Source organism: Marmota monax, unplaced genomic scaffold (genome assembly GCF_021218885.2).
Source record: "Marmota monax isolate L192 unplaced genomic scaffold, Marmota_monax_Labrador192_F-V1.1 WCK01_AAM20220418_F8-fsc00024, whole genome shotgun sequence".
Classification (NCBI taxonomy): Eukaryota; Metazoa; Chordata; class Mammalia; order Rodentia; family Sciuridae; genus Marmota; species Marmota monax.
Window position 1 is genome coordinate 9,451,067 of NW_026695224.1, and position 12,402 is coordinate 9,463,468.

The 12,402-nt window shown below is 47.1% G+C and overlaps 1 protein-coding gene and 2 long non-coding RNA genes across 6 annotated transcripts in view; 2 read left to right on the forward strand and 1 right to left on the reverse strand.

The window, feature by feature from the left end:
• Window positions 1-362, reverse strand: part of LOC124086748 (liver carboxylesterase 1) — a 26,319-nt gene extending 25,957 nt beyond the window's left edge. For 2 of the 3 annotated variants that reach the window (XM_046435248.2, XM_058575890.1), the window contains exon 1: window positions 194-362. In XM_046435248.2, coding sequence (XP_046291204.1) covers window positions 194-353 — 160 coding nt within the window. In that variant the 5' untranslated portion in view covers window positions 354-362. The remainder of the gene's footprint in view (window positions 1-193) is intronic. The other variant, XM_046435247.1, reaches the window with a different exon arrangement.
• LOC124086755 (uncharacterized) overlaps window positions 1-6,181 on the forward strand; it is a 6,732-nt gene extending 551 nt beyond the window's left edge. Inside the window, exons 1-3 of one of the 2 annotated variants that reach the window (XR_006849903.2) lie at window positions 569-972; window positions 1,140-1,222; window positions 5,780-6,181. This is a non-coding gene — a long non-coding RNA (uncharacterized LOC124086755). Of the gene's footprint in view, window positions 1-568; window positions 973-1,139; window positions 1,223-5,779 lie in introns of those variants that run through there. The other variant, XR_006849904.1, reaches the window with a different exon arrangement.
• Window positions 1-12,402, forward strand: part of LOC131423821 (uncharacterized) — a 41,943-nt gene that overhangs the window by 8,575 nt on the left and 20,966 nt on the right. The gene's annotated exons all lie outside the window — the stretch shown is intronic.

Below are 12,402 nucleotides of genomic sequence, written 5' to 3' on the forward strand. Positions count from 1 at the left end.
TGTGGCCAAGGCTGGCTGAGCTTCACTACTCCAAGTCTGTTTTCAAGTTCAAGTCCAGTTCCGAGTCTGGAGGGAGAGGGAGATTGTGGAACTGGAGCTGCATGCCTTTGCCCTCTAGTTATCGCCACCCATCTCAGCCAAGGACAAGGATTTCCCCTGTGTCCCCTGGTATTTATATTTCAGAAGGACTCACCCCATGCCGCGCAAGCAGAGAGAGAAGCCAAGACCAAAGTATAGAGCCACATCCTGGAAGGACAGCCGTTCTGGGGTCGGTGAGTCTCTATGCTGCTCAGAGGCAATGCACCTAAGCTCAAGACCTGCCCCTGAATCCTGCCTACCCAGGCCAATTGCATAACCTAAAATGACAGAAAAGCTCTCCCTCCCTCTGGCATCTCTTGGGACCTCCAAGTCACGCCCATAACTCCTCCTTTGTATCTGAACAGTCGGTATCAAACTCTTAGATTACAGAGGGCCACAAACTCGTCCAACAACTTCTTACATAAGAATTTCTCCCTGGTAGAACTCTAACCTCAGTGCACTTTGAGCTTCCCAAAGCAGGCACCAGGAAACTGAACCCTGAAACAAGGCAAAACTTTGGTCTGGGGTCCTCAGAACAAGCTGGGACATTGTAGAGCAACTCCCAGCTCCAAAGCTGCTCAGCTGAGAGATTAGGGACATCTCTTAGCCTCCTTGGGCTGCTGTTTCCTAGAAACCAGGCTCTGATATTTGGAATGATCATCCAGTCCTCTTCTGATGTCTAAATTAGCTTTGCTTTGTGTCTGCGTGGTGACCCAGGCTCCCACACACAACTATGGTCAGGAAACTCACTACATTTTGGTGCAGCAATTTTTGGATATAATATTCTTCCAGTAAATGAATTCCATATACCTCAAATTCTTGGCTCTCATTATACCTCCATCCATTTTATCCATTCCTTCTTCAAACATTTACCCACATACCTGGTAAGTGCAGGTAAGTACAAAAGCTGAGAAGAAAAAATCTTCAGGCCCCAACTTTACTCTGTGTGAAATTTTAGCATTTTCGGGTTATGGATGCTTTTATCAGAGGTTACAGAGAAAAAGGAAAATGTATATAATATTTGTTTCTAATTTAACTTTTCGGTTTCTGTCTCTCTAAAGTCTAAGGTCTCTCTTGACCAGTGTCCTGAATGGAGAGCTCAGCATGTTATCCCTGTTACAGTGCTGCCCCCTGCTGGACACTGGTAAGTACACTGGTGAAGACAGGTCTGGTTGTCTCTAGTTTTTTGCTTTGATTTAATTTAATCAAAGATTGGGGCTAGGAAAGACACTTTCTGTAAAATATTAAAGATGTTTACAATGAAAGTAATGATTAGATATTTGAGAGTATTACAATAATGGAAAGGCAAAGATGATTTTAAACTCTGACGGGTACTTGTATTACTGATGTATCTGAAGTGACATGGCTATTCAGGAGAGGGAATTTTTTAAACATAAAAGGAGTCAATTCATAAAGGTCCTTGTTTTCATCCAAGTCCACCTCCTTCTGAAAATATTTTTTAAGTGTGTTTGAATTAGACATGACAGTAGAGTGCATTTGGACACATTGTATACAAATGGAGCACAACTTCTCTTTCCTCTGGCTGTATGTGGTGCAGAATCACACTGGTAGTATAATAATATGTGTATATAGGGTAATAATGTCTGTCTCATTCCACCATCCTTCCTATCCCCACACCCTGTCCCCTCCCCTTATTCCCCTCTGCCCTATCCAAAGTTCATAGTTTAGCTATTGTGAATAGAGCTGCTAGAAACATTCATGTGTCTGCATCACTGTAGTATGCTGATTTTGAGACTTCTGGGTATAGATAGAGAAGTGGGATAACTGGTTCTATTAAAATGGTGGTTCCATTAAACAGTATGATATTGGCATCAAAATAGATATGTACACCAATGGTACAGAACAGAGGACAGAGACAAACCCACATAAATAAGGTAATCTCATACTAGACAAAGGTGCCAGAAACATACCTTAGAGAAAAGTTAGTCTCTTCAACAAATGTTGCTGGGAAAACTGGTAATCCATATGCAGCAAAATGAAGATCAAGCTTTATCTCTCACCATGCACAAAAATCAACTCAAAGTGGATTAAAGACAGGCACTAAAACAGAGACCCTGAGCCTAACAGAAGAAAAAGTAGGACCAAATCTTCATCATGTCAGCGTAGGAGATGACTCCTAAATGAAAGAAATAAAATCAAGAATCAATAAATGGGATGCATTTGAACTAAAAAGCTTTTTATCAGCAAAGGAAACAATCAATAACATGAATAGAGATCCTAAAGAATGGGAGAAAATCTTTACCACCCACACCTCAGACAGAGCAGTCTTCTCCAGGATATAGAAAGAACTCAAAAAACTTATCACCAAAAAACCAAATAACCCCATTAAGAAATGAGCTAAGGAACTGAACAGAAACTTCACAGAAGAAGAAATACAATTGAACAATAAATATATGAAAAAAAATATTCATCAACTCTAGCAATTAGAGAAATGCAAATCAAAACTACTCTAAGATTTCATCTCACTCCAGTCAGAATGGCAATTATCAAGAATACAAGCAACAATAAGTGTTGGGGAAGATGTGGGGGAAAAGGCACACTCATGCAATGCTGGTGGGACTGCAAATTGGTGCAACCACTATGGAAAGCAACATGGATGCTCATTCTTTTTAAAATCTTGAGGCCATAATTAATATTCAAAAATTGGCAAGTGAGATGGTGGCAAGATCCTTGACTAAGATGGGCAATCTCTTCCCAGAGGCACACCAAGTACCTCCTCCTAAAGCCAAGAAAATCAGGTGAAATATCATAATGCCCACTTTTAGTATGATAAAATAAAAATATTGAAAAAGCAAAAAGTATTGTGATACCTGCATCACCTTGTTCCAACTCCACGTAGCCCATGGTGGAGACAAGTGGCTCTCATTTTGGGAAGTCTAGAAGCCCAGGACCAGGTCTGCCATTGTGAAATTCAGTAGTGGGCAAAGCCCCACAACTCCTATCACAGGGCCGAAACTCACAGATTGAACTTCCAAGTTCAAACTCAAATTGAACTTCCAATTACTTGTTGATCCAAGTAATTTACTGCCTCTGCAACCAATCAATTTAGGGTTCTTTCCTTAAATTCAGACAGAAATCACCAACAGGCAAAGTAAAGCTCCCATCACATTGACAGCTCTAAGCTTTGAGGGCTAGCAGCTCTCAGCTCATTGGGTTGGGAACTCTTCCTGCTGATCATGCTGCAGCCAGAACTGATAGCTCTTCCTGTAAGTCTCCCAGCAGACAGAGCTAACAGCTCCCTAGCTTGACTTCCAGTCAGGGCAAGCAGCTCTCTCAGCAGCTTTTCTATAGCTCTTGGCAGCTCTCTGGCTTGTAGCCATTCTCAGGCCTACCACCCCTTAGTGTTACCAGCTGTTGATATGACCAACTTACCTTGCTCTGCTTGAGATAGAAACTACAGGAGAAAAGCTGGGTGTGGTGGTGCCCACCTGTAATCCTAGCAGCTTGGGAGGCTTGAGACAGGAGGATTGTGAGTTCAAAGCCAGCCTCAGCAACAGTGAGGCATTAAAGCAACTCAGTGAGACTCAGTCTCTAAATAAAATACAAAATAGGGCTTGATGTGGCTCAGTGGTTGAGTGCCCCTGGGCTCAATCCCGGGTACCCACCCATCCCCCCCAAAAAAAAGAAGAAAAAAATAAATTATAAAAAATGTAAAACCCTCTGAAAGGGGCTTTATTAGAACTTAATGCTGCAGCAGGTAGGGAGCAATACATGGGAGGGAGACTTATGCCGACTGATCTGATGAGATGCTTATACAGACCAAAAAGAAGGCCCATGCATTCACAGTCTCCTGTTGGCTAACTTCAGAGGTTTTGCATAGTCGTGCCAGTCTTCCTAGCTGTATTGGGCCCACCTGGCTGTCATAGACGGGCTCCTCACAGACCAAGTGGAGACATCTGAATGGGCTACAGAGGGGAAGAATCATTCAGAAAATCTTCAGAGCCTCCAAAGCTACTGTAGCCAAAGCAAAGTCTCCCAGAATATTTATGGAGCATGTGATGCGGCTGTAGCTATTGTGATGGCCGCCTGGCTGGACAGCTAAAGAATCAGTTACCTCACTATGCTTCAGGACAGGGGTTGCATCCAAGTGCCCGGATGTTGAGGAGGGGTCTGGAGGCTGACCAGGCCAGGACACTAATACCCATTCCCCCAGCTCCAGGAAGCTTCAGCCATGAACAAAAAAGCACTAATTTATATGCAGAAAGCATAAACAGAGTGATATCAAAAAATACCCTTTTAAGGAAGATTTGGACTTTCCAGTCTGTCTCACCTCCATCGCCCCTCCTTTAATCTTGAGGGTAGAACAGAGAGTAGGGCACAAAAGCTACCACAGAGCTTTATCTTGGATCCAGTTCCAGGCCTGCCACCCTATAGAAATCAAAGTTCCTATACATAGGACAGAGCTCACAGAGCCTCTAGAATGACTCTACCGTCAGGTGGAGACCTATGCACCAGACCCACACTTTGGCCCCACTTCCTTCCTCCCAAGACTGCACAAGCTCCCACAGTTGTGAGACCCAGGCATGATCCAGCCAAGAGCCAGACTTTAAGACCAACCTTGGCCAACAGCTATCACCACGCCAGTGCTTGCAGCTAGTGTTCTGGAACTCCCAGCAATGTCCGAGTGTGCCTTTTCCCCCACATCCTCGCCAACATTTATTGATTTTTGTATTCTTGATAGCTGCCATTCTGACTGGAGTGAGATGAAATCTTAGAGTAGTTTTGATTTGCATTTCTTTAATTACTAGAGAAGTTGAACAAAAAAGTAATCAAAAGTGCTGGCTGTTATCAGGATAAAAAAGAGAGTATGGCTACCCCATGCAAGTTTCCCTGTTGCCTCTGCAAAAGATGGTTAGCACTCCTAGTAGGGGTATCCTTGCGGTGCATAGGGACTCACAGGGACCTAGGTGATGGTCTTCCAGGTCCTGGTTGTTGTCTCTAGATGGAAGCACCCGTGTCACTGGTTGATGGCGGCAGTAGTGTCAAGCCTGTAGGTACTTAACATTGGGCTTCCAGGTGTCCCAAGGTCCAAGCTGCCCCAGCTAAAGATGGCAGAGGCAGCAGTGGAGGTAACCCAAGATGGTGGTGGAGATGTCCCAAGATGGAAGCAACTGCTTTCAGGGATAGGACTGGGAGGACGGGCTGTGCAATGGCATTGGGTGGCCTATTCGGTGATGCTCCAGTGCTGTCTGCAGTGCTGCAAGGGTCAGCTGCCCTTGCCCTGACCAATGTCCCACAGTAGAGATTACCACGTGGGGAGGGCTATGGCGATGGCTGCTGTTTCACATGATCCTTACCCACCAATCAGAAAGCACTCCATGCCAACTATCAAATCATTAAACTGTTAAACTGTCATAACTGTCAAACACCCTCCCCGCCCCCGCTCTATAAATATGCAGAGCTGTTCCTCAATAAACGGGCATTTTCTCTGACGACGATCCTTCTTCATTCTTTCAGCTGCGATGGCCCAAGGTGGAGTAGGTTTGGGTGGAGCCACCTGTTGGTGAATAAGGAACCACAACATGCGTGGCACGGTGTTCCTCTCATGTCTCTGGTGCTGCACACAGGGGGCAGGCCTCTCCAGTCCTTTTTTTTTTATATATATATCCAATCCCAACCTCAGTTTTAGGCCCAGCTGCCCTTCATAGGGGACCTCCACACCTCTGCTCTCTTCCAACAGATTTCTGGCACTTGTTACCTGGTATCTGCTGACTCAGGAGGCATCCTGGAGTGGCTCCTCTAGTCCTGGTCCTGCCTCCATGCCCAGGGACCCTGTGATCCTCAGATGTGAAGATGGGGTATTCTCAGTGATCCTGACTGTTGGGAGTCGCCCCAGCTCCAAAGACTAACATCCCCATCCCCCAGAAGAGCCTTTCAATGGTGAGCCCTGCTGGCTCACAAGATCCTTACCCACCAATCAGACTATCCCTGCTGACTCACATGATCCTTATCCACCAATCAGAAAGCATCCCATGCCAACCGTCAAACCATTAAACAGTTAAACTGTCATAACTGTCATAACCCCCGGCTCTATAAATAAGCAGTGCTGTTCCTCATTAATCAGCATATTCTCCGATGATGAGCCTTGTTCATTCTTTCAATGGTGCCGAAACCCGGGATGGGGAATGCCTCGCTGCTCAAGGGCACCCTCTCTCAAGGCTTGTGGTCCTCGTCCACTCTTTCAAGCGCTGCTGCTACTCACACAACACCGGCTCTTCAGTAGGTGAGTTCCCCTATCAGGTATCCAACTTCAGACGGGCTATGCAGGGGCTTTGACCATGATCATCCGGCAAACCTCTGACGCCCAATCTGGAGGAGAGAATGTACCCCACCACAACCTTCACGGTCACAGTGGACTCTCTGGAACCCGGTTCATGAGCGGGAGGTCCTGAGGGGTGGAGAACAGGCACTCCCCGCCCCAACCACCCTTGTCCTTCTCCTGACCTATGGGCGCCTCATCTTCCCTCCCTGCAGACTCCCCCTTATTAAATTCTGCACAAAAGATTGGCCTTACTGTCAATTAGACAATCAAAGTCAATGGCCCCCAGGAGGATCCCTAGATTCCACAATTCTCAGAGATCTGTTTAACTTCTGCGAGAGCTCGAAAAAGTGGAAGGAGATCCCCTATGTTGAGGCTTTTTTTCTTCTTTGTTCTCACCCAGACCTATCCAGTAGATGATCCCCCTCCCTACCAACCTCCCCCGCCGGCTCCGTCCAGCCCCTCAGATGCTCCCCCTGACTCAGCCAACACCATTAGTCCCCACCCCAAACTAGGTCCCAAGAGTTTCAATGGGTCCTCCAGGCTTATAGCCTCACTCACCATGATATATATATATATAATTGGCTAATGCTCTCCTTCTTGAGGAACATACCAGAGTCTGGGAACTTGCCAGAGCCCATGAGAATGAAACTCACCGAGTTAATCCCAATACCCAATAACCCTCTGGGGCCACTTGCTGCCCCAGATCAAACTCCCGACTGGGATTATAATACACAAGCTGGCATACAGAGTAGGGACAGATTCTCCACATGTATTATTGCTGGGCTCAAAAAAGCAGCATGTAAGGCTGTCAATTTCCAAAAATTACAAGAGACTCCATCAGAATTTCTGGATCGGCTTAGGAAAGCCCTTTAGCAGTAACCTAGATCCTGAAACCCCAGATGGCCGTCATATCCTTATGACATATTTCCTCTCGCAGAGCTACCCCAACATCCGGGACAAACTAAAAAAGCTCGAACAAGGCCCTGCCATGCCCCACTGAGAAATTTCAGATGCTCGCCCAGGCCATGCAGGGTGCTTCCTCTGGTCGCCGCCCATCACCGCAGGTCAAAACCCCCTAGGACTCCTGCTTCAAGGATGGCAAGGAGGGACATTGGGCCAGGGCATGCCCCACACCACGCACTACGCATACCCTATGCCCTAAATGTCAACAACAAGGTCATTGGGGCTCTGACTGTCCTAGATCCTGTAGGAGGCCTATGGCCAGGGAACCCTTCGACCTCTGGGCATGGCAATCGAAGATTGATTATACCTTGGGTCCTTGTCCCCGGCAGTAACAATCAATTGACAGGGACCCAGGGTGCAGATTCAGGTGGATAGGTACAAGGTTGACTTTCTCCTTGACACTGGGGCTACCTTCTCATCCTGACAGAATTATGGGGGCAAACAGTACTGTCCACCTCTCCTATTGTCGGGGTAGGAGGAAAGACCATCTATCCAAAAAAGACTCCTCTATTATTCTGTTCCATAGACAACTTCCCATTTGCTCAGCCGTTCCTAGTTATGCCCCAAAGTCTAGTTCCTTTGCTCAGCTGAGATATTCTCTCTAAACTCAATACAACAATCAACATACCGGCTCCTGACTGATGAATCAGGTCCCAGAATCGGCCTGTTAATCTTTTCTGGCCCTTTTGGCAGACTGGCCATTCTGCTCCACTTGTGAGGCTGATATAAAACACCATACTAAAAAAGACCCCTTACCTACAAACCTGGTCGACCCGATTGTACAACCTATTATTCAGGACCTTCTTTGCAAGGGGTACCTCCATTCTGCTCATTCCCCTTACTCCCATACTAGCTGTAAAAAAGCCCAATGGGTCCTATCGCTTAATTCAGGACCTACGACTCATCAACACCTCCATTAGGCCCATACATCCTTTGGTTCCCAACCCATACATCCTGCTGTCTCAGATCCCCCACACTGCCACCCACTTCTCGGTCATAGATTTAAAGAATATCTTTTTGCCTTTAACCTGGACTGTCCTTCCTCAGGGATCTCAAGATAGTCCACACCTTTTTGGACAAACCTTGGCCTCCGACCTCCAATCTTTTCACCCCCAATGCCCCAAATCCACCCTCTTGCAATTGTCAGGCAAATCTCTTTGCCCACCTGCGGGGAGGAAACCACCCCACCACAGCCTTTAAGGCTATGGTGGCCCTCAGGGACTCCTTCTTTGGACAGATTCGAAAGTCCTAGTCCTCTCACCTTTAAGACTCAGCCGCTAGATTGACGCTTATCCTCCCCTTTCTCTCTCTTGCCCTGCCTCTCCCCTTTTTCCAGTCCTGGGAGTATCCAGCCTCTTTAGGAGAGGTCCCAAAAAGCCTTAGCCAAGGTCTTCCACGGCTCCGGCTCTGTCCAGGACGAGAGCTTTGACTGTCAGGATTTGGTGACAACCAATCTCTGCAGCTCAAAACTGCCACTTAGGCACTCCTGATTTTTTGGCTCTAGTGGGGACGCCCCTTTTGCCAATAAATCAGTTTCCTCCTTCTCTTCGTCTTCTTCCCTCCTCCTTACATGGGTAATGTGTCCTCTCTGCTGGTCGACTCTCCCCTACAATGCCTCTTGGATCAAATATACCACCCCGGGTCTGGCCCACTTATCCCTGGATCCCTTCATTCTAAGGGATCGCTTTCAGGCTTTCTTCTTGCTCTGATCCAATCCTGCTCTCTGCACCTCTTGCAACAAATTCTTCTAGCCCATCCAAAGGGCGCTCAACAGATGACACAGTTCTCCTACTTAATTTCTTGGCCTTAAAGGGATATCAGGCCTCTCCACAAAAGGTCCTAATAGCATGTAAAGAGGTCACATATCTAGGGTTCTCTATCTCTCAAGGGAAAAAGGCCATTACAGTAGACAGAAAACAGCTTTTTGTGTCTATATCTACATCAAAGACCAAAAATGACATACTCTCCTTCTTGGGTTTGGCTGGGTACTTCAGGGTCTGGATTCCTAATTTCTCCCTCCTCACCAGGCCGCTATATAATCTGGCCAAGGGCCCCTAAGATGAACCTTACCATCAGAGGTAGGGAAGCCCTTTACAATCCTTAAAAAGGCCCTCTTCCGGGCACCCGTCCTGCATCTCCCCGACCTCTCACGACCCTTCACCCTCTAGGTACATGAAAAACAGGGACAAAGTCTGGGCGTTCTGGGTCAGGAATATGGCCCCACATTTGCACCAGTGGCCTACCTATCCAAACAGCTCAACCCCACCATCAGGGGCTGGCCCCATATCTTAGAGCCCTAACAGTGGCCCATGACCTCCAGAAAGAAGCACACAAGCTTACCTTTGGCTCCCCGCTAACCACCTCATCTCCTCACCATCTAAAGGATTTCCTCACTTACAAGGGGCTACAGTCACTTTCTCCTTCCAGGGTTCTATCCCTCCTTGTCTCATTCCTTGAAAATCCCTCCATCTATTTTCAGCCCTGCTCTCCATTAAACCCTGCCTCCCTCCTCCCATCTTCTCCCTCACAAGATCCCGTCCAAAAATTCCTGGAGGTATTAAAGACAATGTTACCCTGCCCTACCACCATTTCTGAGGGACCCCTGCCCTCATATACACGAAGGGGTTAAAGTGGCAGGGTATGCTGTCGTTTCTCTCTCATCCATTGTAGAGGCAAAACCTCTGCCACCCAATACCACCAATCAACAAGCTGAACTCATAGCTGCCACAAGGGCATGCGAGCTAGCAGAGGAAAAACCCTCTCCCTATATACAGATTCCAAATATGTCTTCCGTATCCTGATCTCCCACGCAGCCATTTGGAAAGAAAGGGGGCTATTGACCACCAGAGGGAAGGCAGTCATTAATTCCACACTTATTTCTGGCCTACTATGAGCCTCCAGGCTGCCTTCCCAACTGGGAATAATCCATTGCAAGGCCCACCAAACTGACTCCTCCCTTACTACTATGGGGAATCCAAGGCCGATCAAGCGGCTCGATCAGCCACCCTACAGAGCTTTAACTCCTCTCCGCTACTCTTTGTTACCACCGGGGATCGGCCCAAAGATCCCCAGCAACTCCTCCAGTTTCTTCATTCTCTATTCCATTCTAGTCCACAGAGTCTCACTACTTTCTTTCACTCCTTTTTCACCCTTTCCCCACGCAATAAGACCCTCCTACAACAGATCACTTCTGCTTGTCAGATCTGCCAGAAAACCAATACCAATACTCCATTAAAACCTAAACCTTTTCCTTTTTATCAGGCCCGCAGTTGTACCCGGCTGCAGACTGGCAGATTGATCTCACCAACATGCCCCAAGTAAAAAACATAAAATATCTTCTTGTATTGGTAGATACTTTTTCGGGATGGGTTGAAGCCTTTCCCACTTCTAACAAACAGGCCTCTACAGTAGTTGATCTGTTGCTTACCCACATAATCCCCTGTTTCGGGATGCCCACTTCTAACCAATCAGACAATGGCCCAGAATTCACCTCGCAGATAACTCAGGGACTGGCTCAAGTGCTATCATTCCCTTGGCATTTCCATTGCCCTTAATGCCCCCAGGCTTCCAGAAAGGTTGAAAGGACCAATCAGTCCCTTAAAGAGACCCTCACCAAGCTCACCATGGAATTAAGACTGGAATGGGTAAAGGTGCTCCCCTTGGCTTTATTGTGCATTAGGGCCTTGCCAAAAAAGCCTTCTAATCTCTCACCTTTCGAAGTCATGTATGGCCGTCCCCTCATTCCTCCTGGATTGCCTACAGAACCCCTACCCATCTCTGAAACCTATGCCCTCCCCCTCCTCTTCCATCTACGCTCTGAACTCTGGCGCTATCAAGACTGGCTCCTTCCTGACCCCAGTCTCTTTCAAAACCCTACCTCCTCAACACCTGGTCAACTTGTTTACTATTGCCCACCGGGGGAAAAGCCCCCTCTAAAACCAAAATGGGAGGGTCCTGCTCAGGTGATTATGTGCACTCCCTTGGCGGCCAAACTCAAGCTGTCCAATAACCAACTTACCCCACGGATTCACATTTCCAGGCTTAATCCCAGCGCTCCTACACCTTCATCAGAAGACCCAATAATCGTCACCTGTCATTAAGTACTCTTGTCAATGCTCCCCCTCATTTCTGGCCCCTCTTGGGTCCTCTCTTCACCCTATGTCTGGGCAAGTGATCCTAAGGGCTCCCTCCAGCCAGACCCCCTTTGCCTCCTTACTACAGACCCCCCTTTCTTGCTTGGATTTGGCCGGTAGTGGGACCGTTGTGTGTTGTCCTTCTGACAAACCACTTAGGTGTCTGGAGCATGGTGACCCCTGAATAAGTGTGAGCTACCTTTATCAGAAGAGAACACTTTATCAGTTGCCTTCTGGGCCTAAGGAGGAACATGTGTGTTTTGTTTACTCTCCCAATTTCATAAGAATTTCAAGTATCAGTATTTAAAGTTGAGGTGTTTCACATAAAACCTGAAGAGATCTGACTGCTCTCAAAGGGAAATATGGTAACAATGGGCCATTGTCCTCCCTTGGCCGCCTTTGAAAAAGGTAAAGAGAGAAGCAAGCTGGTACACCCAGGTAGGAGAAAGTTTGAAGAGCAGCCTTAATAGAGAGGGGAGGGAACTAGATTGGACTAGGAATGAAGAGTGGAATCGGGGGTAATAGGTGCAGGACAGGCTGGTCTGCAGGGCATGCAAAACAAAATTAGCTTCAGGATGACCTGGCTTCTCAGGTCAAACAAAGTTAGCTGCAGGATGACCTGTTTGCTTCAAGCCCAAATGCCCAAGCCCCTGCTCAAGGCTGAACACTTAACCCCCCTTGCGCCAACAAGGCAGCTTGCAGACCCAGAGACTCCATTAGATTTGGGCTATAAAAACTCCCTGTGCCTGTTCCTTCCCTTTAAAGTTCATTCAGACTCAGGTGGATAAAAAATTTCGAATCAAGCTTTTAACCAGCTTCTCCTCAGGAATTACCAACTCCTGGCTACCTCCAGTCGAGACCTATGCAGAATGGACTGACATCATCATGGATTTGTGGTGGCAAGGAACCTTCATTGATCTGGTTCCTGAAGTTATACCAGTCTTT